This window comes from Aphelocoma coerulescens, chromosome 3 (genome assembly GCF_041296385.1).
Source record: "Aphelocoma coerulescens isolate FSJ_1873_10779 chromosome 3, UR_Acoe_1.0, whole genome shotgun sequence".
NCBI lineage: Eukaryota > Metazoa > Chordata > Aves > Passeriformes > Corvidae > Aphelocoma > Aphelocoma coerulescens.
This window is the reverse complement of record NC_091016.1, coordinates 64,489,951-64,517,795: the sequence shown is the minus strand read 5'-3', so window position 1 is coordinate 64,517,795 and position 27,845 is coordinate 64,489,951. Positions and strand designations below refer to the sequence as shown.

The 27,845-nt window shown below is 37.2% G+C and overlaps 2 protein-coding genes across 7 annotated transcripts; one reads left to right on the top strand and one right to left on the bottom strand.

Annotated features, from left to right (window-relative positions):
- Positions 1-105: 105 nt before the first annotated feature.
- On the bottom strand, positions 106-26,782 carry TFB1M (transcription factor B1, mitochondrial). Of its 6 annotated transcripts, none has more exons than XM_069010628.1 (8): positions 26,704-26,782; positions 25,836-25,993; positions 24,159-24,310; positions 20,516-20,624; positions 18,617-18,768; positions 14,230-14,349; positions 3,230-3,357; positions 106-771 (listed from the first exon to the last, which is right to left on the bottom strand). In XM_069010628.1, exons 2-8 carry the CDS (start codon positions 25,966-25,968, stop codon positions 510-512), a joined length of 1,056 nt encoding a protein of 351 aa, XP_068866729.1. In that variant the 5' UTR covers positions 25,969-25,993; positions 26,704-26,782; the 3' UTR covers positions 106-509. The 6 variants fall into 6 exon arrangements, with proteins under 6 accessions (XP_068866729.1, XP_068866727.1, XP_068866732.1 ...); XM_069010626.1 differs by lacking the exon at positions 26,704-26,782 and adding an exon at positions 26,632-26,703; XM_069010631.1 differs by lacking the exon at positions 26,704-26,782 and adding an exon at positions 26,520-26,573.
- Positions 7,054-10,082, top strand: CLDN20 (claudin 20). The gene is made up of 2 exons (XM_069008547.1): positions 7,054-7,354; positions 9,333-10,082. The coding sequence occupies exons 1-2, from the start codon at positions 7,163-7,165 to the stop codon at positions 10,074-10,076; spliced, it is 936 nt and encodes a 311-aa protein (XP_068864648.1). The 5' UTR covers positions 7,054-7,162; the 3' UTR covers positions 10,077-10,082.
- Positions 26,783-27,845: the final 1,063 nt, after the last annotated feature.

Sequence of the window (27,845 nt, the reverse complement as noted above, 5' to 3'; positions counted from 1 at the left end):
AATGAGAAGAGTATTAACAGACCTTGAGGCAATTGGTGGACTTTATCCTCCTGTAAGCCAGTCACTTGAGTGTATTTATAAGAGTCTTGGCTACTGTTTTTTAAATTTCTCTGCACAGTAAGATGTTCCAGGATAAAAAAGCACAAAAACCCAAACATCATCTTATATGCTGAAGCCTGAAAAGTATTTGTGTTCCATTTCAGTAAAGCGCTTCCATTCATACAAAATTCAATTACGTCAGAAGTATTGCAACTTAACAACCTGTCTCACAACATACTTTGTTTCTTGGTATGTGTTCTAGCCCTTTCCCTGAAGTAAAAAGAACCTGAACTGTCTTTTCCCTTTTGTCTGCAGCTGAATGGAATAGAGAGAGATGCCCTCTCTATCGCTTTCCCTAAAGTAGGTCTTTCATATCTGCACAGATGTAGGAACATATAAGCCTTCTTTTACTGAGTCAACAGCTGTAGATCAAAGAGTTAAAACTCATAAAAAAAATCAGACTTGTGCTGTTACAGCTGATTTTCCTCTTCAGTCTCTTCAGGCTGACCAGTACTTCCAAGTAAAGTTTCTGTCATCTTCTTTTGCCTTAGTGCTTCTCTATAGTTGAACACAAAAAGGCTTGGGTCTTCATCACACATTTTCCTGTATGCATTGCACAGGTTTCTAAACTGTGACATGGAGAGCTGAAAAGGACGCAGAGTTGGATCAACATTTGCTGTCATCATCAGCTGTTCTGTTCTTTTCAAGCGTCCATTTTCAGGAAACAAGGTCCTAAAAGATAAGGGGTGAAGAAAAACGTCAACAATTCTGATAGACAATTACATTTCCCTTAAGAGTAACATGGAATTTACTTAATAGTAAACTTATATTAATTATGTCACTATTTTAGCTCTGGCACTCCTAATATAGCTCATTATTTGAGCAATGGAAACATATAAGGGTCCTTTTTCTGCAAATACAAATTATGACACCATAGGAAAGCACATGCCTACATTATAGACTAAACACATCTATGTTAATGTTTGCTAACATTAAAAAGAGCTTTGGGTGTGGATACAAGCACAGAGCCTTCTTAGAATTAGCCTCATATTTAGAAAGTAACAGCAGATTAAACTGCACAAAACAGATCAGATCCAAACTATATGACTTTCTTTCAGACTGTTTCATTCCAATGGGAAAGACAGTTACCACTTGACATTAATACTCTCATTCTAATGTCAAAAAAAAGCCAAGAAGCAGGAAAGGAGTATTTAATTGCCATTCACATTTTAATATTTAGAATGTGGGAGAATGTGGCAGGAGTCCTAGATTTTGTTTTCAGCTCTACTGCTGTTCATAGATAGGCATATCAGTACATTTACTCTAGGGCCAGATGCATTAGCACCTCTCTCAGAAGTTCCCCGAATTTTAATGAATAGTATGGCTTTGTATAAGTAAGTGAAAGTTAGTTCCTGGTGGGTAGATAGAACACAAAATTAAGAAGGGGTTTAAAATTACAAGTGAAAAATGAAACTTCTGGGAAACCCATTTTGAAGTATGTGCTACTTCAGGCCTTTGACAAAATGTTCCCATTAGTTCAGCATCTAGGTCAGCAAGGTTAAAATGGATCAATTTTTATTTTGATACCCCTCTTTCCTTTGATTCGGTAGTTAAAAAAACATACCTGTAGCGAAAACTATTTTTATTACCTTTTTTTTACAGACTGTGAACCATCTTATCAATGTCCATGAACCACAACTCAAACTGTAATAGGGACTTCTTCATAGCTCAATCTTTATTTCACATCTCAAATCCCAGAATTCACACAAATATAAAATTATTCTATTGCCTTGTTTTTATACAGTCTGTGTGACAGATAACCTTATAACAAACTTAACAGCTTTATTATACACCAAAATTTGCTATTTCTTTCAGGTCAGCTAAAGAATAAGAGGATTTTGTTTCTTAGCTGCACACTAGGGCTAAAGTATGATAAGCTGCTGGGAATACGTGACGTCCAAAAGTTCAGATTCCCCCTCCTTGCCTCAAAAGAATGTAAAGCAGTTATTAGCAATTTGAGATTACACAGGAGTTGGGAGGGGGTTTTTTTAAACTTTGGTAAAAATATTGTACATAACATAGATAATGCTGATCGCACATGCCTTCTGCTTACATTGTCAGCTGGAACCATTCCTTCACAAAAGAAAAAAAGAAAAGAAATAAAGAAAACCACCACCACCCTGTAAGTCAAAAACAAGCCAGTCTAGAGTTTGGATACTTCATTTTCTAAACATTTCCAAATGCATACTTAAACTTTAACACAGAGAAATCTATACTCATTTTAGATCCAATGTCTGCATCCCACACATCAATGGCATTGATGGCCTCAAGGAAAAAAACCCCAACAAACCAAAACTACATGCAAAGTTCTTTGTTCACCTTTAAAACAGTGACAATGAAGGCTTGTAGTACAGTAAGGTGGCATCCACCCTAATTCTAGACTGCATCAGGGCCAAAACTATGCCCAGCAACATTCAGGGACCCCAGGCTTCAGGAGATGCCTCTAGTCCCAACATCATCTCTGTCACACCTACTGTGCTGCATGCTGGGGGTTGCCCATAGTAAGTCAGACACGTGGCAGCGCTGGAGTTTTAACAGGATCCTTGAAGAAGGGACTTCAGGTTTCTCACATCAGATAAGCTAATAAATTCCCTCAGTAAGAGATGGGGATTTTTAAAGAGCCAGTAAGAACTCCATAAAAGGGCAAGCACAGAAACAAAAATTTGACCTTTTGACATTATCCCCAAGTAAGTCAAATTTGTTATGGATGATGTTCTCCTCACACTTCCACCAAAATCTCCTCGCGCTGCTGTTTTTGGTTCTGGATTTTGATACTTTTGGTTTTTAACTCAATCATTCTGTAGTGTTTGTGGTTGGGCTGGGTTTTTTTCCATTTCTGAGACAGACAAACTATTGAAAAGATGACCACTTTATCCTAGTGATTTTAACAACTTCAAACTGCACTAACAAAAATAATACACATATAATGCACAAATAATTATTTCATAATTACATTAGATATTAATCTCATCCTTTTGTGTCCAGAAACCATTCTGAAATGGAAAGATCTGATGAACTATGATGAAAAATTTAAAATGGGAAGAGTAAAATCAAATGCATCGCTAACTGATTTAGTAGCTTATGCGTTTACAAAAACATTACTTGGGAGTTTTTCATTAAAAATACTTACTCAATTCCACGGAAGCAGTACTTTCTTCTAAATTGAAAAACACTTCGAACCACTTTTTCTACCAGCTCAAATGGCTGCTGTATCTTTGGTTGCACCAATGGAGTGAAATGCACCACACTCACATCCACCTATATGGAAAAGAGGGATAAATTTGAGTAGACATCTTCCTCTGAGACACATTACTTCTAAGTTACCTGGCTAGACATCAGCAAACAGGCACAATATAGGAAAGCATTACAGCAGCAGGTAACCCGGCTGTGCAGTGACTAATGTCAGCAGTGACTAATGTCATGGTATGGAATGTAAAAATTTGCCTTAGCTTTCAAGACCCTACAGATTTTTAGTCTTAGTTATCTACATATTTCCAATTAGTTCACATGCCATTAGTACTCGGCACTTTTTACCCCCATGGCACTTTGTCCGTTTAGAGCAACTTCCATGTAATCTGTGAAGTAATTAGCACTTCTGTCTTCAGATCCTTCCACAAGACAATTCTGATAGAATACAGAAATTAGACAATATTTGATATACAGGCTGAAGGGCAGCTGCAGAAAATTGGTATTATAATGAGAAATCAAACCCATTCCCTATATGTTTTCTGTTGCTCTAGGGCTTTTCTAAACTGTAAGCCAAGGAATTGCTTTTCAATGTATTAAGATTTCTAGTCTATTTAAAGGAATGGTAGGTAGAAGTAAGTGCATTCCATTTAAGTGACCACCCAACTCTTTGTTTACACTATGTTACACAGTTCATCCAAAATTATTTTTGAATGATTCCACAGAGATAAGCTTGTAATTCTTTTATAGTTCTCAAATCAGACTTGTTCACAGAACAGTCACTTGCCCTGTGTCTGAAAAGAGAATGAAACAACACGTTTTATGTTTTTTATATGTATGTGTATATGTCATGCAATTATAGAGACACTGTATTATATAGAAACTTCCTGAATTCAGACTTCTGTATTAAAAATTATGAGCTGGATTTAAACTCCAGTTCTGCACAACAATATATAAAGCACTTCATCTTCCAAACTAGATATCAACAACAAGAAAAAGGAAAAATTTCTGTGGAGAAGCACATTGAAAATTTGTACAATGTGTACAAGTACTGGTACTGAATGATTAAAAATTTCTAAGTGCCAGATTTTAAAAAATATTTAGTCTCTTATTAAAAAGTGTCTGCTAATATGATAGGCAATCACTGAATTTTTAAAAAATATCTGACAGTCAATATTGGCACTCACAGAATATGAATTATCATCACATGTGCTAGTTCTGACAGAAATAAGAGACACAATCAGACCAAAGAACAGCTGCTGCTTGAAGCACACTCTCAATGTACCAATTGTTCATGATAACCCAGAGCACAAGAGTACTTCAAAAAAGAAAGTTTTTCCTACTGCTTCAACCAAAACTGCTCACAGCAACCTCTGATGTGGACATATTCTGACACAAAGGTACCATCTATCCATTTTGTTCTTTCTGTGGGAACAGCTCAGCTGTCAAGTACATCTATCCAGTACAAATGCTTCTACAACACAAATTACTGTATTTCAAATGAATCGTAAAATCCAAACAACATAAGTTTTTCACGTAGACAGAACTTACAAAGCTGAGCAAACATACTGGCTAGAGAAAGGAAAGAAAACACCAATTAATGGTGCTGATGAAAAAAACCCCACAGCCAAGTTTCCAGTGTTAGCACTACTGATCCCAAGCATACATTACTGGAGTGTTTTTCTCTAGTTGTCCACCTTCTCTGAAAGCTAGAGTTAAAAATATGACAGAAAAACCCCCTTAAAATTACTAAAATGTGAAGCACAAGAACTTATTTAAAAACGAGGTGACAAAAAAACTTGACACATGGAATCTGCAGTGAAACACACATAAGTTATTTCCCAAACAACATTTTTCATTTTTTAAGTATTCAGAGCTTCTGCCTTTGCCATAGGTTGCTCCTGTCAGGAAGACCACAGGGATATAGAAAAACCTTGTGTTCACACTGAGTATAAGAAAAATTAATCTTTTTGAACAGAGCAAATACATACTTCTCATGTCCAATCAGCTCCTTGTACAGAAATACTAAGAGCACATGCATATGTTTATCTATATTTTGGTCAGGAAATAAAACAAGGTATTGTCCATGTGGCATCACCAAGTCACCTCAATTTTGCAGAAATGTTCCTAAGTGAGAAATGAGGGCTCTTCGGGAGTTAGAGCTGCAAGTTAGAGCTGCATCTTTAACAACAATTTCTGAAGGAAAAGACAACAAAATCTAGATGCAGTGTACAGCTTCAGAGCCAAACAGCTCAATTTGCAATCTCAAGGCCAGTGGGCAATAACTTCTGCTTCTGAAACAAAACACAACACTCCTCAGTTCCATTACAGACACTGTTTTCTTTGGACCCCGGGAAAGCTGCTTGGTTACTATAGCAACAGATACAGGGGAAAGCTTTTCATTTGTAATTGGCCACTCCTTTAAAACTATACATGCTATTTTCCCTATATCTTTTAATATGCATCAAATAGAGAGTAGAATTATGAAAGCCAATAGAGAACACAAGAGCACTTAAAATACACAAGTTGATTTCATGATAATTTTACTAGTAACACTTTTCACCCCACCAAGTATGTTAGAAATATTTACAAAATAACACTCAAGTCTTACAAAATAATGAATATGAAAATTATTCAACTGATACACCCCAAACTGTCAATAGTACAGCAATTATTCACCCCTTACTGTTTTAGTATATCTGTACAATGAAGGTTTATGTTCTGGTAGGGCAGGAGGAACACAACAGAGTACAATTTAATTCACACAAGTCTGCAGCCTTGCTAATGAAATCAACACTCCAAATCAGAATAAGCTTAAATGAGACAATTTTTACTAATTGTTGACAATGAAGGTCTCATAATGGGCAGTACATGTGCCTTGCAACAGGGCTGTATTAAAAGCAAACCCACATAACCTTTCCTCAAGCTGTAATTTACCCATAGGGAACTGAAACCTAAGCAGAACATATTACAACTTCATTAAAACAGACTGCTTGAAATCCTACTGAGATAGTTCTAAGCCAGCACTTTCACAATCCAAGTGTTCAGTAGCATTTTATCTACTGAATAGTTTGTCTCCTACAAACAAATGTTAGGTCTAACACCAGATATGTGCATCTCATAGCAATCTTGTTCCAATGAGAGTTTACTTTTGGCTCACTTCCCGCAGAAAGTAACTATGCCCCTGCACTAATAGAAATAATTTCTGTGTAAGAACAGCTCTGCAGTAACTCCATTCACACCAGGCTCACAAACAGAACCACAAGAGACCAGAAGACAGCTACAGAACCTACGGGTATATCCCTGCTGCAATGGCAAGACCTTTCTCCCAGCTTCTTGTTTTCCCACACCAACTTGAGGCCACTTCTCCAATGTGCTGCATTTACCATAGAAGCCTTATCGAGTGGCTTTATTCCCTTATTCTTTTCTACAGCCTCATATAAAGGTAAGAAGTTATAGGATAACCTATGGAAGGCTAAAGCTATCAGGAACAGATAAGCAAAGCCTGCAGTTGAATAGAAGCGTCCTGGTCTTCCAATCACAAATTAAAATAAATTGCACAGTTCTTTTCTAGGAAATTTAAACTCTTAGTAAGATTATCTGTGACCAAAAAAACAACTGACAAGCAACAAAACTCTCTGGCTCTCAGTGCAAATTAAATTATTCCCCCCCAGTCCCTAAGTCTACAGTTTCTGGATTCTCAGGATTTTACTCCATTTAATCACTGCTCACACTTTCCATCATAGAACCTGGGTATCATTATGTATTTAGGACTAAGGGCCTCCGTCTGTTTTATTCCATAATCTCTTTGCTTTCCCTTACTGAGTGTTTTTCAAACAAAACTCATTAAACAAAGTACTCCTTTATTCTCGGGTAGATGGAACTAAGAGAGAGAACAAACAGCAGTAATGCACTTGCTGTGGAGAACAGAAAAAAAACAACATTCCAAGAAATTTTGTTAATACATGCCAATGCAGTTTTACATGAGAAGGGACACTTCCATTCAAGAGAAACTGCATTTTCCAGGACATCTACAGTGAAGAAAACATCTCAGACCTCACATCCAGCAGTAAGTCCTACACAAACAGGAATGAAACATAACTGTATTTTTAATTACAATTGTAATGCTTATACTTGAATATATTGTGCCTTTAACTTGGTTCATCCCATTAAGTGTAATGTATGGCTACCATCTGCAGTGTTCTATGCATGTTTGTGTATATTGACATTTTAAAAAGGAAGCAGTGAAAAAGGCTGATTCAGGGTACTAATTAGCTGTTTCAGAATAGGAATATGAATGAGGTTTTTTTGAACGAGTTTTGAGCTATCCAGACCTGTCAGTTCCTTCTGTAAAAGGAAGTTAAGCCATCTTGCCCATGGGGCTGTACAGTAAATGATATGTATTTGCCAGAACATCTCTTCCCAGCCTGAACAAACTGGAGCGATTTGGAAATAAGGCAGGTCTTTGAAGTAAGATTTTAACAATGAGTAGCTGTTAATATTCTCACCTTAACTTTAAGCATTTTTAATATATATATGCTGGACAGAATTAGCACATCCTTCAACAATTACCCGAAATAAATACAATATAAAAAGATTAGAGTATAAACAAATTATATAGAGAATATAGAGAATTATGCTACATATTATAGAGGATAACAGTATTATAGAGGATAAATATATTAATTAGTTCAGAAATACCACTAAAGACTGATAGAATACATATCAATCAAAACTTTGTTGTCTTATGTATAATTAACTGAAACAAGAGTACAATGCCACAGATATTTTGTATTCCACTTATTTCAATTTTATTGCTTACTATTATGGCTTTTCAAAAAAGTTCTAATGCTGAAGACCAATTTTAGTATCATTGTTCATATTTAGATAGAAAGTCTGGATCATGCTTTCTAAGACAGAAGTCTGCCCTTTGTCTACCCCTGATAAAAGACAAAACCAGCCCCATGCAAAAGGCAAGGCAGGGCACCACTTTCGATTCCTCCTCTCAGGGGTTTCAAACCCTGTTCTACATCTGCAATCCCGATAGTCCAGCTGATGCAACAGCAACAGTTCTGTCATTCCAGCTGCACAGATGTCATACTGCCTAAGATGTTCTCATCTGTCAAATGAAACTGGACTTTTTGTAAAAGAATAGGAAGGAGCTTTTTTATGATTTTTTTAAACTGCCACTTCATGGCAACTTTGCAAATTATTTCAGACAGGTGACTGATTAAAAAAAGGCACTTCCACAAATGAGCTGTTTCATACCAGTATTAAAAACATTGTTTTAGAGACAGAAGCAGATCATACTCACTCTTATGACTTGCTAAATCTACTGCTCTAAGTCAAGGAACTGAAATCACTGAAAATAAAAAATTGCTAAGTTTTAATAAAAATGAAATAAAATATTGATTTAGAAAAGTCATATGTGACTAATTGTGAAAATACTGCAAAAAGTAAATTCCATTTTATTCTCCTCCAAACCCAAGATATTTTATAACACTTATTAAAAACATGAATAGGTAATATTTAAAAAACAGAAATAAGGGGTTAGCTTTAACCATACTTTAAATAAAAGATGGTGTAACAGCACTCATTGTTATAAAATAGTCAACAGGAGCTGGCTACAGCTATCAACACACTTAAACACGGTACTTGAAGAGTACATTTTCTACCAGTGTTTTCCTACCACAATGACTTCTAATCTGCAAGTTTCTAGTGTTCCATTTACAATATATATTTATCTAATAAGCCTGCAATCTGTGTGCTATTACCAAAACCAACTGCAGTAAAATAAGTTTTGCTTGATGGCTTGCAATCATGTACGAAAGGGTAGCAGCTCCATTTTACAAGCAGTTCTAAAGCACTGTCCATTTGCCATCATTTCTGTTCAAGTACCTTGCATACAGCAGCTCAGCTGCTGCAGGGTCATATTCAGATATTCATTCAGATAGCTCCAATTTTAAATGCAAGCTTTTTTTGTTTGCTGATTTCTTTTCCTTTCCCCTTTGTACTTCTCCTCCCCCCCTTTCCTCCCTGTTACACAGACAGCCACAGCTTGGCTAGGAAGCTCCCAGTTACTCATTTCCACGAGAGAAAAGGCAGACAAAAGGTGGCAGAAGATAACCATCATGGCATCAGCAAGCCTGCAGTTCTTTGCTTTTATGCTGGCTTTGTTTGGTGTTTTTGGAGATATCGCAGCCACCTTGCTACCACACTGGAAGGTAAATGCAGACGTTGGCTCAAATATCATAACAGCTATAACACAGATGCAAGGACTTTGGATGGACTGCACGTGGTACAGCACTGGGATGTTCAGCTGTACCCTGAAATACTCCATCCTCTCTCTCCCTGTCTACATCCAGGCTGCACGGACCACCATGGTACTGTCCTGTATCCTATCAGCCTTTGGGATCTGCATCACTACGGTCGGAATGAAATGCACAAAATTGGGAGGGGACACTGACAGCAAAAATCATGCTTGTTTTGCTGGAGGGGTCTGCTTCATTCTTGCAGGAATCTTTGGATTAGTACCAACATGCTGGTACACAAGAGAAATTATTTCAAATTTTCTGGACCAGACCATTCCAGAGAGTAGTAAACACGAACCAGGAGGAGCAGTTTATACAGGATTCATCTCAGCAGGGTTTCTGCTTATCGCAGGTGTGATCTTCTGCTCTTCCTGTTTCAAAAGGCAGCATGGAGCATGGACTTACCCTCCAAAGCAGCACCATTTCTCATCCACAGAGCAGGAGAGCAATGCAGGTTACAACCTGAAGGACTATGTATAAGTAGTTATTTCTATCTATTGAAGTATTTCTATCCATTCAACGGGGAGGGGGGGGGGGGGGGGGGGGGGGGGTGTGTGTTAAGTGTAGTTTGATTATTTTAAAGAATGTATAACATAGCACTTAACTTTTCCTGTATCTGGGTTGAAGTTATATTCACGCAAGGCACTTAATTTATAGGGGCATCCATGAAAAGGAAAAATGTAGGAAAAGACACTTGTCTGCTACAAGAGTACTTTATTCTGTAGATTTTTCAAACCCTTCTTCCTGACTTCCCAAGTAACACTTCTTGAAGAAAAAGGAACTATTTTAAAAACATAACGAACTGTACAATTGATGTATTGATGTCTTGTTACAGCAAAGATGACTAAAAACTAACTGCTTTCTGTTTAGTGAATTAGACTTTCAATAACATGTAACATTTAGAGTGTATTTTACATTTTTATCTTTATTTTAATTATGATGCAAGGTAAAAAACCCAAAAACTATTTGTCCAAGAAGTGCAATTCAAAGGTTTTTAAAAAGCAGACATATCTGCCTTTTATTTTCAATTCTAAATTGCCTTGGTAACTAGATTTTGAAAAAAAAAAAAAACCACAAAGAAAAAAATACATACACAAAAAAAATCAACCAACCAAAACAAATCCACAACAAAAGCTCAAGGCTCCAAACCTTAGCTGCCCTGTATACTCTGCATATCAGGCTGAAGGATCAGCAGCACCATTCAGCTCTTGCCAAACACAGCTCTCCTGCCCCAAACTGCCACCTGCTGAGGGTTTCATTTATTATTGTTAAAGGAAAGCGTGCTGGACATTCACCAACTGCTACTAATCTATCACTACACAGTGAATGCTAGATATGAGGAGCAGTACAAGAGAAATGTAACCATAACTGTGAAAACACCTGCAAACTGTAACAAACAGGATAGAAACTAAATTATCTGTGTTCAAGAAACATCTGCAAACATTCTAGTTTACACTTGCTAAAAAGTAGCTATGAACAGCTCAAATAACACAGCAACCACTTACTGTCTTCTACATTTCTGACCTTCTAAAAGAACCTTTTAATTCCTGTTAGTTATTCTTCTAGGGTCTGTTTCAGGCCCACTCCCAGGTATTCTATTACTGTAAAATCTACTATACAACAGTGATAAAGAGACAGCTTCTTTATTTTTTTAACTGCCTTATTTTGAATAATTACCTTAAATCCTTTAACCTTTTCTTTCACCACGCAGATTTTGTTTTGCATTGGTCATTGGCAAAGTATTCTACCTAAATACCTCTCTAAATGAGAACCAAATCAATGAATGAAAAGGGGTATGATACAGGCCTTTAAATTTAGGAATATAATGCTGGATGAGCCTTTCAATAAAATCAACTGCCATTTATTCTGCATATTTATACACAACTTTTGTTTCCCATGGTACTAGTCTGAAATTTGCTAAAACACTGTGAAAGAGCCCAAACATTACATGTTTAGTATGCTGGAAAAAAAAAAATCTGTTACAGCATTTGGGAAAGTGGACTGCTTTATGCACTTAATATGTAAGGAGTCTTTATTCATAGAGAGTCTTCATTCTTCACACACAGAATGGCACTACATCTTGCTTTTATTCTACTGTTACATAGCTCTTTTGAGTTTCCTATGTTTTAATCAAGCAGCTTGTTTTGTACTATCCTAATGCAACTATCAGCAGTTACTGGGTATTGCAGAGACTTCACAATGACCAAAAAGCTGAATTCTTTTTTCCTAGACACAATGTTGTGCAGCACCATTCCATTAACCAAGAGTTTTTCACATCTCAACACTCAGAGAAATGTCGAAATAATATTCATACATCGAGCAAATGAAGTAAACAACTCCTCACAAACATGCATCTCCACCTTTAGAAAGGGGTTTGACATGACACTAAGCCATGATCACTGCCATGTATGGAAAATAAATCTGTTTGCAAAAATTATAACCAAGAGGCATTTTTACAGGAGAGCATAAGAAAAAGGTAATAATGGCATACCATGAGCAAACCAAAATTTCATGGGTTACATACACTGCATATTCTTTTTCCTGAAACTTTATAAAAAGGTACCTGTACTTTGTATAGCTCTGAAACAAAAATCAAGCACTGAGCCATTTTATTCACAATACACTGCAAGAGCTCTTCAAGTAAACAGATTCTATGAGAAACAGTAACATATAAAACCATGTCAGTCTACAGCAAAAAGAACAAGGACAAAACAGAAGATCAGTCTACAACAGGAGTTCAAAGGAAACAAAATATAGAGAAAACAGGTGCCAGTTCTGTGTGAAAAAACTGTACCTTCTGCTTATGCAATATAAGCAATACTTTTTTTAACTCCAAAAAATACATTAAATAAAAATACTCCTGCCTTTAGTTGTACTGCTTTTTTTATTCAACAGAGCACCAACTGACTCTAGGACATGCTTATACTAAGATATTTGTCACAACTCTGTGTGTTATCTCAGTCTTGGTCAACTATGGCCTTTTCAGTACAGGAAAATGGAAATATCAGTTATAAGCTTCCCAATTCTGGGACACAGTGTGGACTAGACTTCTGACTATACTAGCTCTACTAGTACTCAAATTGTACCCACCATTGAGAAATCACCACCATAAAACTGGAATTTTAGCCTTACTTAAAATTATTTCACATACTTGACAGTGAGATGGCATCCTGAAATTATTTTCCATTCAGCTAGGAGACAGGGAAAAAAACCCTAGGCCAAAACCTCAAAGCAAAAAATAGGATTTCTTAAGCATTGTCATTTTTTTTCACAACAGACTGCTGTCACAACTAGTAATTTAACATGTTTGAACAGTTACTTGCTCAAAAACTACTAACAGAATTTTAAATTATCATCAAAATATGCCCATATAGAGGCCTTAATATTCATAGAGATAAACAAGAAAATAACCTTCCACAGGTTCTCAGGAGATATGCCAGAAAAGTAAAAGGGACCAAGAGGGAGATTCTGATAAATGGGAAGGGAAATGTGTTGAGGAGCTGAACCAACCAGTTTAAGAGGGACTTTCAGAAGCTGCAAGTTCATTTCTGAAACAGAACAGCAGTTTGATAGGACAAGGGATAATGGCTTTAAACTCCAAGAGAATTGATTTAAATTAGATATAAAGAAGAAGTTTTTTACAATGAGGCTGGTAAAACACTAACATGTTGCCCAGAGAGATGGTGGATGCCCCATCCCTGGAAACGTTCAAGATCAGACTGGACAGAGCTCTGAGCAAGCTGATCTAGTTGAAGATGTTCCTGCTCATTGCATGGAAATGGCACTAGATGATCTTCCTGCCAACCCAAATATTTCTATGATCCTATGATTTGCACACGCATTCAGGGACACAGACCTTACTTAAAGTCAGGCACAAATTTTTACAAAAAAGTACAAACCAAAATAAAAAGTCTTCTTGTCCAAAATACTGATTAATTTTTTCATTTTTTATTCCTGTAATCATAATGGCTATTAATAAAAATTAGGGGCAGTAGATAAGAGGACAACAAAGAGATTGTTCTCTACTCACTCAAGAACATATAAGAGGGAGCAAAGGTTGTTACTTTTTTAAACAATCAGTGGGATATAGGTGACAAAGTGCTGTAGCAAATAGGAGGGAATAAAATATGCTAAAGATGACTGGGGTGAAACATACAGATTATAGACATGGTAAAATTAGAGATGTTTGACAAAGGTGACAAATGAAAAGCTTTTCTTATCACAGTCTTTTAAAAGACCCATCAAATTCTTAAGGCACAATTCCCAAACTGTTTATAAATGCAAACTGTAAAATAGCAGGCTTTCCAAAAATACTCCAATCCTAGCAGACTATGCTGCCATTAAATCCTAATCTCCCTCTCCAGAACACCCAAAGAAGTATGCTAAACTTGCAGATAGGTTTGAAGGTCAAAGCCAAGTTCTCAGGAACACAAAAAAGAAAAAGCACTTTCTTAGAGTAAGCATGCTTCATTTACAGGAATTTCACATCACTCTACTTTGTAATATGGAGATGTTCAAATAGAGCAGACACTAACATTCCTTAGTCAAAATAAAATATGTTGCTTGATTGACAAATTAACAAAAACCACAAATATATACAGGAAAACCCACAAATAAATACAGGAAAACCTACCTCTGGCTTTGGAACAAAGGCTTGACCTGGAATTATGAAACAGTTTTCCACAGTGCAGAGATGCTGAGCCATGATGGACAGTCTGCTACGTTGGTTACTCCCTGGATTAGCTGTAAGTCTCTATGGGAAAATCAAAACATGTTCATCAATCATATGGAATTGACAAAGTGATCACTTATATCAAAGCTTGGTTTTCAGTATAATCAAATTTAAAAAAACATCACCAGTTAATCATTAAAAACTCATATTAAATTGTATGCCCAGTTCATCTAAAATTTTCTTCTCCAGTATAGCAGCATTTCATACCATTTCATTTCATACCATGCTGATTTACAACCTCAGTCCTGCAATCAAATGCACATGAAAAGGAACTCCTAGAAATTCTGCAGAACTAAATGAGTGTCAAAAGAATTTTGTAGGGATACAAGAGAAAACTAAAACTATTCTGACTGCAGGATTCAAAACAAACCTAACAACAGCTGACAGTACTCTCACAATCCTTTCCTTCCACTCTTTCTGTATAAAATATTACCACTTTTTTTCTTCTTCAAAGATGAAACAAAGCTCCATAAACCCAAGATCAGCTAGAAACCAAAAGCTCTTCATAATTAACTGCTCTACACTTACAATATTTGCAAGGAAGCTGGATCTACTTTACATAAAATTAAAATGCCTAACAGTGAGAGCATTTAATACTTAAAACTCAATTTAAGTATTCTCTGATTTTCTCAAGAATTTTTTACAAAATACTAGCCTGGATAGAGGTTTCCTACACTTTTGTGATCTGGCAAGAAACACAATTTATTGTGTTTTGCTTGCACAAACAAAATTTAAACATATAAAGCATCTTGTAAAACAAGACTCAAATTATAGAAGTCATTTCACCAACTTACGGAAAACCAGAATTTTGATGATTCCTGTTCCTATTTACCACTGCTTCAATAAAAAATAAAAACTAACCCCCAATTTGCCTATCTGGTAATATTTGTACATCATGTAGTTTCATATGAAAAGCCTATTCATGAAATGCTGACATGCTTATTAAACCTATCCCTGAAAAATAAAAGCTAAACCTGTTGCCAAAGTTTCACATTTTTTCAAACAACTCTTCCAAAAGGCAGTTCAGCATGGAGCAAATAAATACTTTCCAATGACTTTTTGGAAAGAATGCTCAGTGATTCTTTTTGCCTACTCCAGCATTTAAAGCGACCTTCATTGTTGTTTCAGAGGAAATTATTATTCTCTGAAAAAACCCAGACTGCAAAGTCTAACAATGCAACCAGACACGCACTTCCTTCACCTCTGCAGTAAAAATGAAACTGACCTAATGGCAACACTTCCAATGCCAATTCAAACAAACCTATCTTTACTTCTCCCAGAAACCATCTAGCAAGTCTCAGTCAGTAAGTTCCTGCTTCTCAGTTACAGAACGGATAACTTAACATCTGGATAGTACCATCTTAAACCACTTCAACTACAGCAGCAGGAATGTACTTGTGTATGGCACCCCATATACAGACCAGCCAGTCAAACCCCCTGCCATGGGCAGGGACATCTGCAGCTAGGTCAGGTTGCTCAGAGACCTGCCCTGTCTGACCTTGAAGGTTTCCAGGGATGGGCATCCACCACGTCTCTTGGCAACCTGCTGCAGTGTTTCACCACCCTGTAAAAAATTTCTTCCTTATATCTATATCTACCTTCTTTTGGTTTAAAACCATTACTCCTTGCTCTATAGCAACAGGCCCTGCTAGAGGATCAATTTTAGAGTAAGTGGGCTGGAAGAACCTGGCCTAGGTGACAGATTTGAGATGAAGCACTAAGGAATTTGGGACAAGGCAAAAGTTCTTACCCGCAAAGTGAATAACAATTTAAAAATTTGGACTACAGAGAAAAAAAAATTATCTGCTTGACACTCAAAAGTGCTATTTTTACTGCTGTGGATATTTGGCCTTATCATCCTTAACAGGCCTCAGATTCAGCATATAAAACAATTGCTGGTTCTCATCAGCTTTAAGCACTTTACTTAAATAGTATCAGAACAGAGTGGGCTGCAGTAGTAGGTGTGTAGTGACCTAACTCACACCAACATTGCTGTGCTACGAAACAGAAAACCAGGAAAATAAGAACCAGCAAGAAAGGCGAATGTATTTACTTCCCTATTATATTGGCAAAACGAAGTCTGACCATAAAGAAGAGAGCACATTGCTTCAGTTTCTTACTGTTAACATCAAGTTATCCTAACTAATTATAAAGCACATCACTCCATTCCAAGCTACATCTTATGTTTTTGCTGAGCTTGTAACATACACACAGACTTTCTTTGATATTTAGACTCTTAGCTTAGAAACATCCAGGGATGACACCAAATTTTTGAGTATAAGACATTTCCCTATCAAGACCATAAATTCAGAGATATATAAAATAGCAGCAGCAACTCACTATTATCTGCATTACACTGTTTTCTCTTTCCCAATACTTAATAAGCCTGTATACACCTATTTACAATGGTTACCTTAAGCAGCTCCAGAGGGTCAGGAGAAAAGACACAGAGCCTAAGTACTGTTCTTTCTCCTAATCATAAAACAAAATAGCATCTTTAAAACAATTTCATTTCATGGTATAATGGAAATGCAAACCAGAAACCACGAACAATTTTGTCTTTACAGGAAGACCTGTGTTTAAATTGTGCTGAACAAGAATCAAGAGATCTCAGAATGCAAACTCAACAATTAACACTGATTCATTGCATGACCATGAACAACACATTCCATTTCCTAGTGTTTCTAACTTAGCAGTGTTCTAAGTAGAACAAGTGAAGTGTGCAAGGTATTTTGCACCTAATTGAGCTATGCTGGGTGCAGAAGAACTATAATCTGCATGTCACCAATGATGTGTGCAGCTGGGTACAGCTACAGAAAGCCCAGAGTGCTCCCACACAGTGATAGGTGAATTTTTTCACTGCTGTAACATAACTATGTATCTTACCCACCATCACTCTGCCTTTCACATGACAGTCCATTAGCCGTATTTTGCAACAATGCCTAATCTCACATGGCATGAAGAGTTTCTGGGAAACAGATGTGGATTCTTTAATGCCTGAAACCAAATGAGCCCGGAACTGAATTAAGAAATCTCATTTTTTATTTCATACCAAATGTTTGTCCCTGGTGTTCTCTAGAGCCACATATTGGAAATACTTCCTTCAATCTTGATTGCAAGGCTAGAGCAATGACAGCACAATATGGTTTTCTTTGACCCAAAAGACAACAGCAGACATTCTACTTGCATATATACTTACTACTAATTTTCACAGAGAAGAAAAAAAAAACCATCAGAATTTTCCTATTCAAATTTTTACTTTGAAGGCTTAAAATTAACATACACATTGAGGCTGCACAAAGAAAACACAGTATTTACAAACAGTGGAGTCATAAGATGGAAATTCCATTTTCAGGCTGATGTGCAACTCCTTTTTTTGTTTATAAAAGCAAGTGAGATGCTTGTAAAAAAGCCAGACTGCTCCCATAACTGCAAAGCAAAAAGCCTTCCATTCTCTATGTTGTTACGTGTTTCATGCAATGGCAACAGAAATAAACTCTTGTCTGAAAGCACCGTGGAGTAAGCCAACCTAGTATCAACTGATCTGGCATTACCACTACTACACTGCAGATCAGTTTGGGCCTTCTTTAAGAAACTAACTATTAATATAAAGTAAAATATCAATTTGTTCTTGGACTTGAGGTGACATAAGTAAATTAAGATCTTTCCACACACACAAGAATGGCAGCAATACATTAATAATTCTGATATCAAGTCTCACTCAAGAAAGCCAATGCCAGTTTCCATGGTCTCGACAAACACCCCCTGTGTTTTAAGTGTTTAATCACAACTGGAAATAATGCTAACCTTCCATTTTTTCTTATTTCAAGGAAGGTGATCTTAAAAAAATTATTTTTAATAAAGAAGAAAAAGAAAATAAATATAAGTGTATTTCTTGAGATGAATGAAAGCTAAGGAAAAACAGACTGATGGCATGTTGCACAAATGACTGTGAGAGAATAAACATATTTAAAAACCGAGGAGTGCTGTGCAATCTATTCATGTTAAAGAAATCAGACTTCAGAAAAGGATAGAGTACCTCAAGGAAATATAACCCTCCATAAGACGTTTTAAAAAATTATGTGCTTGTCAAAGGATCAGAGTAGAAAATTAACTCATCAAAATTCATAATTTACAGCCACACAAACTAAAAATTGACCCAACCCTTTCCTCTCTTTTCAAAGCCAACTAAGACTGGGTTTGTAGTTTTGAATAAAAGATTGCGTATAAACAATTTTTTGTTCAATTTAGCATCTGTACAATTTTTGGAAAAATGCTAAACTTTTACCTCCCCAACTTCCTTTTGAAAAGTCAGTGTCATCTGTGTCCTGCCGTAAGTAAAAGGTCCATCCCTTTTCGAAACACTCTCAAGCCATTTGATGATTAGAGGAGTTGAAACACTGAAGGGCAGATTTCCAATGATATGTATATCTGGTGGTTCTGTTAACATTAAGAAGAAGAAAAACAACTGTCAAAAAGTTTTATCCGAGATTTTGCCAAGAAATAAAATACAATAAAAACACATGCCTATCAGCCTAGACTTAAAATATGAGAACAGTTTCTATCTTGCCACACCAAAATGATGCCTGTCCATTTATACTCACCTTACACTGTGCTACTATTCTCAGTATTTATTAGGAAAAAAGTGGTTAGGTTTGGTTCTCATTTACATTTGAATAAATCATTAGCTTTCAGATGATTTTCAGCTGATGAGTAAATTCCAGCTGAGCTACTCTAGAATGGCAAAACTACAACAGCATTCCTGTAATGTCAAACTACGACTATTAGTTATAGAGTAAATAGTCATACACATACTTCTGTCCAACACATCCTGCCAGGGGCATTTAACTGAGTCCTAACAACCCTCAGAACAACCACCTAAGTCACACTGGACCAAGTTCTCCTTCTGTATAGAGACCTTTGAAATCAAAAGGTATTAAAGTACAAGACTTAGCCATAAGAAGTGATGCCTGGTTTTCAGTTATGGATCATATCAGTATCTGTGTGTGTTGTACAACACAACACAGGGATTTCACAGGGAGCAGGGACCCTTATGTCTAGGCAGGAGTGAAACAGAAATGGACAAAACCCAAAAGCCAGTGTGCTGTTTCTTAGATACTACAATATTTAATAACATGAATAAGCGATGACAATATCAAATTCAAGCTGTTTTTCTGGCACACTTTACTTATTATGCACTTTTTAGGCTGTGATATTTCTAGTCTGTGATATTACACATTTATCAGAGATGGTGGTTTTTGAAACCCATCAGCCTTTCAGATTTTCATATGGCAATAACACAGAAGAAATGTATCTTACCTCTAACTGGTCAGCTCAGAACCCAATAGTGACTCTATCTTCAAGAAAGGTAAATTTTTAAAACTGCATTACACTATCACACACACATTTGCTCATAGTTTGTTCTGTGAAGCACTTACCTTTTGCAACGAGAAAAATACAACATACAATTTTTCAAGGTAAACATGATGTGCCATGGTCTTTTATGTCCTAAGTCAGAAAGCACTTTACTGCTCTTCAGGCACTGCAAACAGTGACTTTACCTTAAATTAATAAATTTGGAAAAGGGGACTGGGAGGTCATCTCTGATTTATCCAATACTTTTACATATTTTAAAAGGTTGCAATAGGAAATAGCATCCTATTGCAACTTTAAAAAAAAAAAGGCAAAAAACCACAATACTGATTAGATTCTGTTTTTGCCAAAGATATCCAGCTGAAAGCAAAGCAATGAGAAACCTAAATTTTCGAGGGCAAGTTTTACAAAAGTTTCAAAGCAAGTTACAGAAATTTCTTCAGAGGAACAACAACAGTGGTGATTTCTGACTTCTTCAAAAAGAGGAAGAAGCCAAGAAGTACACCATTTGGCCTCCTTTTATGCTGTCCAGGAGTCCTATTTGTACAGTCAAGAAACTCTAAGGTTAATAACTGCAAAGCTCCTCACTGTTAACTAAGGTCAATGTCACACAAATTCCACTCTTTTGTCTTAGAAAAGGAAGACAGTTCTTTGTTTCCTTCCAGAAAAAAAAAAAAAAGCAAAAGTTGTCCCTTTATCTTCAACATGTACCAGAAGAGAATAACACTTGCACTGAATGAGCTTCAATTTTATCACTACTTAAGACTAACTCAGAAGCACTAAAAAATGAAATAAATCAAGTGCAAATACTAACCATCCTCCCAATCCTTTTTTAAGTGCTTTGGAAAAGCTTTCTCCATCTTATAGGTCAGGATATCTCCATGAACGATGCGCACTTTGCCTGGAGCTGCTTCAGATAACATCTGTTTGTAAGCAAGCAAGCAGAATCCACAGTGAGTGTTAAGCAAACTGATTTCCAGTTTCAGCCACAGCAGGAATGAAACCACTGCTATATATTTACCTTCAAAATACAACAAAGCACAGTAGGAATTAAAACTATTAGTAAGTATTTACTTTCAAAAAGCAAACACTAGAAATAGGTTAAAGTATGATTCTGTAAACACTTAACTATTCACAGATGTAGAATTCTTAATAGAAAGTTCAAACTTGAAAAGGCTGGTAAGAGTCTCTTCAACAACAACAATTAACAAGCCCCAGGTCACTAGCAGGACCTCACCTGATTTAAGTAATAGTGCAAGCAAGGTTTTGAAAAGGTTTTTAGATCAATTACCTATGGAAACAAGGGATCATGTTGTTTATTCTGTTTCCCCCACAGCTTTACGGCCTATTATCCAATTTCAGCCATATGTGATACAAGGCTGTAGAAATATTAATTTTTGCTTTTACATGAAAAATGTGGAAGAGATTCTCTTAATATTCTCTGTAGTAGTCTACACTTGTACCCTTAAAAAACAAGGAATCCACTGAAAAGAGGGAGTGAGTACCTAGCAGTAGGGAAGATCCTCATTAATTTCTATCTTTCTAGACATTACAAAATCATCTCCGTTGTCAGCAACTGCAGAGCTTATCGAGTATTTAATAAAGGCTGATACGGAAATTCAGCACTGGTTATAGTTTGGCAGACAATTCTTTTATTTCTGTTATCAGTTCCCATTATGAAACTTAGTTAAGCTTTTTTAGTGTTGTACTAATCTTTTCTCCTACGCTATGAAATTATGCACAAACAGCACAAATTCAAAAGCAGTGGCAACTTTTTCAAAGGTGAAAATATTTGGGGATATTTATTGATCCTATAAGAGAATAAGGAGAAATGGCTTAAAGAACAATTTTGCTTTTGCATAGAAATCCAAATCCATTAACAGTTAAGCGCCAGCGGCTAATTGCCAAAATAAACTGCTCACCATTGTTAGTCCCATCTTCAATCTGAATGATGTTTATATGCTCAGGGGCACAAACAACTTTCACCATTCTCTGAGCCAAAGGAAAATACTGCTTTTTCATACTGCTCACAAAACGTTGTCATGAAATGTTTTGAATAAAAGTTTGGGGTTTTTTATTATCAAAATAGCTAAATTTTATGTAGAGCAATAAAAGCTTAACAAAAAACTAAGTGCTCCTGCATGTTTTAAGTGCAATTATTTCCACACAGAAAAAATAAAACTAACCTCAACTCCAAACCACTTAATGGACTTTTCAGCATTACACTAGCAATTATATGACATACAAAATCCGCCATGGTTTGTCAAATCTTTCTTTGAAGCTGTTATAAATACTCTAACAGGATGAAAGAAAATGTTAGATCAATAAAGTAAGAAAATAGTGTCGTTTGTTAATAACAGTTTTCTTATCAAGAGGAGTTGCTGAGGGGTTGCTGAGTAATACACTCTACATAATTGAGAATTGCATTTAATTTGTGACCACAAAATCATAGCCTTGTATTTATAATTTGAAATAAAGACTTGGAAACCCAGTGAAGCTTTTTCCATTTAAAGGGAAAATGTGTGCAGTTAACACAGCTCCAGGAGCTGCTGTGCAGCAAGGACATCAGCCAAGAGTGTTCCATCATACCGATACTCTCATTCTTCACACACAACCAAACGGGCACAAAGGAAGCATAAGGGGCATAGTTTAAAGCATGAAATGGTGTTCCTGGAATAATTTTATATTCAATACATTCTCTCGCTCCCTTTCTCTCCTCATCAGTCTTTCCAGCCTAAAAACTATTAGGGCATATGGCATAGGGAGGTTGTGATTCTTAAAGACTGAGCCAGAACTGGCAGACTCTCAGCTTGTGTAAACTTTAATTCTGTACACATACGTTCTTCACCGTATTTCAGTTTTGCAGTAAAGAAAATCCCCACTTCAGGTTTGTGAGAGACCACAGCTTGAAAAACAGTTAATGAAAAATACTGTATGCTTTACATCAGCAATTTTAAAAGTATCTAACAGACATAATTTTAAGTAATAGTCCCCAATTGTTATTTTAATCTCTAACATTTTCCCTTATTCAAATCTCAACCATTTTATGAGCATGAGTTTTGATAGTTTGCTTGGAAAACCAGAAAAATTATTACAACCCACATTATCAGAAATGAAAGATACACTGTTATGTATCTTCTTATTTGTATAGGAAAAAAGCAATACCACATTTAATACTAATGGATGCAACATATTTCTTGCTCATTCACATCCACTATTACTGAGTTATACCACCTCTACGTCCACTAACCTCATTCAGACATTCACTCCTACTGTGAGGAGACTGGCAGTTAAAAATAATGACTAACATTATGTCACTTGAACGGTAAAGATAATTACGCATCAAAAGCTCATTCTAGATGCCAAAAGTATACTTTTATTCAGATAAATCTGTTGCAGTAGATGCATTTTGTAAGATCAGAAAAAACATCCAAGTATTTAAAAAGCTCTCTTTAGTAAAACAAGTGTAATTTAATCTCAAATTTTGTCCAGTCCCAAACCAGTTCTTAAAATCTAAAACAAAAATGCTGATTTCCCCCACTCAAGTGAAAACATGAAAGTTTCACATTTCATACAATGAAGATGGCACATTATGCGTTATTAATGGCTAAGCCTACAGACATAATTACATGCACATTCAACTTTAAGCATATGAGCATGTTCATTCATACCTTGCATTTTTCTTATCATATAAAGAGACGGTGGCAGTTCTCAAGTGAACTACCTATTCATTTTTGCTGCTGATTTACAGAAAAAGACACAATGCAATTTAAGGAAAGCCCTTTCAATTGCTCTGAGATGGTAGAGACATAAGAACACAGTCAATTTTTAAGATTTTTGGACTCTCTTTTTCTTGTTGGATTTATACAGCCAAACTCCATAAACATCCAGCAACAAAAGTAGATAGTATTTGAAAATGCCACAATGACTCGTGAACTTATACCAACTTTAAAAGAAACAATGAAAAGCTTAAGAGTGTTTTTTTTAAAATGTAAAATACATGCTTGCTTTATTCTTCTCTATCTGGATGTTAACCCACATTGAACTCTATTAACTGGAGATACGCCTTCTCAATTTAATAAAGCATAATTACTTGGGTTAAAATGAAAGATAAGACCATCTATAAGGACATTGTATTCTGCCTTCAAGTTATGATTTCACTGTCATGGTGAAATACACCTGAAATATCTCAGTCTTAAAAACAAACCCTGACAAGACTTGTCAGTAATTCCATTGCAGTATCAGGTCCCTAAAGGGTCTATGAGAAAGCAGGAACAATGAATTGCGATACTGTGTATCTTTATCTGCAAGCAAATTACAGCTCTGGTTTCTGCCACAGAACCAACTTATTTTCAGCGCCGAGATCCCAACAACACACTTGGAATCTCTCTAAGTTCTCAAAATGTTCTTATTCAAGGCTGTGGTTACATGTATACAAATTTTTCTCCAGTTGGTACCTGCAATCCTGGAATAAATCGAGCATCTTTTTCAATTAAAAGGAGTTGTTCAACACCAGCACTGAGAATGGATCTGGTAATTCCTCCTGGCCCAGGGCCCACTTCGCAAACATGGGCATTTTTCAGCTCGCCAGCCTGTTTCACGATCTTGTCTGCAAGACACAAAGAACATACTAAGCCTTTATTTTCCAGGAGATCCAGCTCACTAAGATAACCTCATTGTTTACTGTTACACAAGCAGAAGCATCTCAGAACATCTCAGAACAGACATAAACAGTGACACATCCCAGTGAAATCCTCACACCCGCTAGACCGCACAGAATTCAGATTTGTTTCATACTACAAGATATACTGAGCTATTTGAAAAAAAGCTAATTTTAGTTTTATGTCTTTGGTATTTATTGTGCTCATTACAGAAACAAATAAAAAGAGAGTATCACTCCTCATCTGTACACTAGCAGTACTACTGTGCTGCAACCAAGCACTTGTGTTCAACACCCTAAGGTCTCACTGCTTGTCCTTATAAAGGTATTTCACTACAGTACGTGTATTTCAAGGCAATTTAAGAAGTAAGGATGATACAGTGAAGTGCTATCAAGATTCTATTATGTACAGAGCAATTTTATGAGGGAGAAACTGGACTAAATGAAGAGCTGGAACACAGGCAACTGGTAGCTATAGAAAACAAGGCAGTTGAAAGAGCGAGGAAGGAATACCCATACATAAGTTAAACCATACAACATTAGAAAGTAATATAGACATGAAAGAAGACAGATTAGGGACTAGAAAATGTAGCTAATGAAACAAAGGGATCCTTAGGAAGCAGGGAGAGAAAATACCGATAGAAATTATGCTGCTCACTCCATGATCTCTTATGTATGCAATAAAAATAAAAAAGAAGACCTGTTGACTTGTAAAGTTTTACAAAAGGCATGCAGACATTTTTATTCTGGGGTAAGCGTCTGGTTGTTCAGAAAGTGGAACTGAGTTTCATGTTCTGGATCTCTATCAGCCTGAATCTTCAAGCATAACCAAATCATTAGCTACATGAAGCTGTACTGCACTTGTTAATGCAAAAGGCAGCCAGCGAGGACACCCACCCCTGACTGACAGAACAGTGCCAGCTTTGTCACCCACTGCTGACATGAAGCTGGAAAAAACTGAATTGTTCAGAACAATTCAACTGGTTCAAAAAAGCTACAGCCCTTCTGATAAACTGAGACAAATGACTCTCGTAACTACAGCACATAGCAAACTCTAAACTGCTCAATGTATTAAATACTTTATATGACACAGAGTAATTTGAAAAAAATGCTAATTTTTAAGTCCAATTTATAAACCAAAATAGTATCCAAATGGTAAAAGTACTACTTTGGTTTAGATTTTTGCATTTTAGTCAATAATCCATATTTTATATAGGAATATAGTTTCTATCCAAAAAATTGCACTTCAATTTATAATGAAACCTATTTTTGAGGAGTAAGTAAGAGCAATTTGTCAAACCTAAAACTGCTTTTAAAAGAATCCTTTATTATAAAGGTTTACCACTGAGCTGCCATTTTATAGTCTGACAAATGCTATTATGCAAATGTCATCTCCTTAGCTATACTCTGGATTTTGACAAAACTGGGATATGTGTTCTATATTAGCTAAAAATATTATAATAAAATATTTAACCTGTCAATCGCAAATCCAGTAGAAAGTTCTGGGAAAGTTGTTTCAGTGCTTTAAGGCGAAAGAGTTTAATAATTTCTCCAATAGTTGGCAGGGGAGGCAGACGGAAAGCTGCCACCTTTCCTGGCGCAGCCATAAGACAAAACTCTCATTCCTTCCTCCTAGAGAGACACCGAAAAAACGATTCTAATTAAGTATAAAAAAATTATACAATTACAATAAATTATAATTAATATTGAAAACGTTACTAAGCTTACAAACCAAGACGGATTTACAAATCATTAGAGGAGGACTATAGGAAGACTAAACTCCATGCATCACAATTCTGACTTCAGGATGCAGTGCTTATGCTCGGCACGAATTCGGAGTATTTGGGCAAGTCTCATTTTGCAGCTCCGCCAAAGCCTCAGGTAAGCCCTCTCACAATTACTCAGTGTCAACCTTCCATTACTTTAGAAAAGAATCAGTAAGGAGGATGACTTCACGGCACCACGTAAAGGTAGAAACGTATTTAATTAACGTGGCCCTAAGAAAAGCTGGAACAGTTCCACCCACAGCCTGCCCGCAGCCCTCCCCGCGCGTGTTCCCGGCGGCGTCCCCGACTGCGCAGGCGCACACGCCGCAGCGCAGGGGGGCAGGCCCAGCGCAGCGGCCGGGCGGGGCATCGCGGGGCGCCGCCGTCCGCACCGGGCTGGGCCAGACCGGGGACACCCCGCCGCCGCACGCGCTTTCTCTCCCCGCCTCTCCCAGCGGAAAGGGGCCCGCGGAGCGGTGCCCGGGCAGCGCGGCGCCTCCTTACGGGGAGCAGCGGGCGCCAACCCGGAAGAGAAAGGGACGCTGCGCTGCGCATGCGGCTGTCCCAGCGCCTTACCTGGCTGTGCGCGGGGGAGGCGATGACCGCACCGCCGCCCGGCGTGCGCATGCGCGGTGCGCCCCGGGGCGGGGCAGGGCGCTGTAGGAGCTTCCCGGCCGCTCCCAGCGATAATCGCCGGCCTGTCCCCGCTCGGGCCTTTCTGCGCCCGCTGCATAAACCTTTCAGAAAGCTTTCTCTCCCCTGTTCCTCACGTGGCTGCCAGGGAGGAGGGAATCAATCGGTTTGGGCAAGACCTTGTCATCATCGATGCCAACCTGTGAATGAACACCACCATGCCAATTACACCATGGCACTCAGTACCACGTCTAGTCTTTTCCTTAAAATCTCCCCAGGGGCGGTGACTCCACCACCTCCCTGGTCAGCCCATTCCAATGTCTAATCATCCTTTTTGTGAAGAAATTCGTCCTAATGTCCAACCCCTTCTGGCACATCTATGACTTGCAACTAACGGGAAGCCCCATGGGAGTAACTGTGAGAGGGCTTACCTTCCACTGCCCTGCTGGCAGGGACAGCCATGAGATAGCGCTGCTCTGGGGGTGCCACTGTGGTACCTGGCAAAGATGATTCTGGGCAATAAAAACACAAACCTGTTGACGTTCGTCATCGTGCATTAAAGTGTAGTTTATCCATTTCTGCGGTAGCACAGTTTGTCTGATACCTGTATACGGGGGTAGCCTGTCACCTGCAGGCTTCAGTAACAAGCATAAGGAAGGGTGTGGAAGGTATGCTTGCCAAAAAACATGGGAGTTGAATGGAAATACGTGTTCACAGATTTGCACATCAGTCTGGAATGGGATTGGTCTTCTATATTTACAATGGAGCTTTATTTTGTTTTGTTTTCTAATTTAAGTGAGCCATAGCTAGGATATTTTTCACCTAGTCTGGATACTGCACACATCTGTGTGCTCATTTCTGTGATCAGAACCTGTAGTTCATCTTTTTCTCTGTTTTTGCATATCTGAACTTTACAATTGGAGTTACACAACACACATTTTGATCAGACTAGGAAATTAGCAGTGAAGAAACAGATTCAATAATAGTAATCATATGAGTAATTACATTATATAAGTGCATATGCTTACATATATTTGCAGGTATATTTATATCTATGGATATATTCTTGAGACGTTTTATAGTTT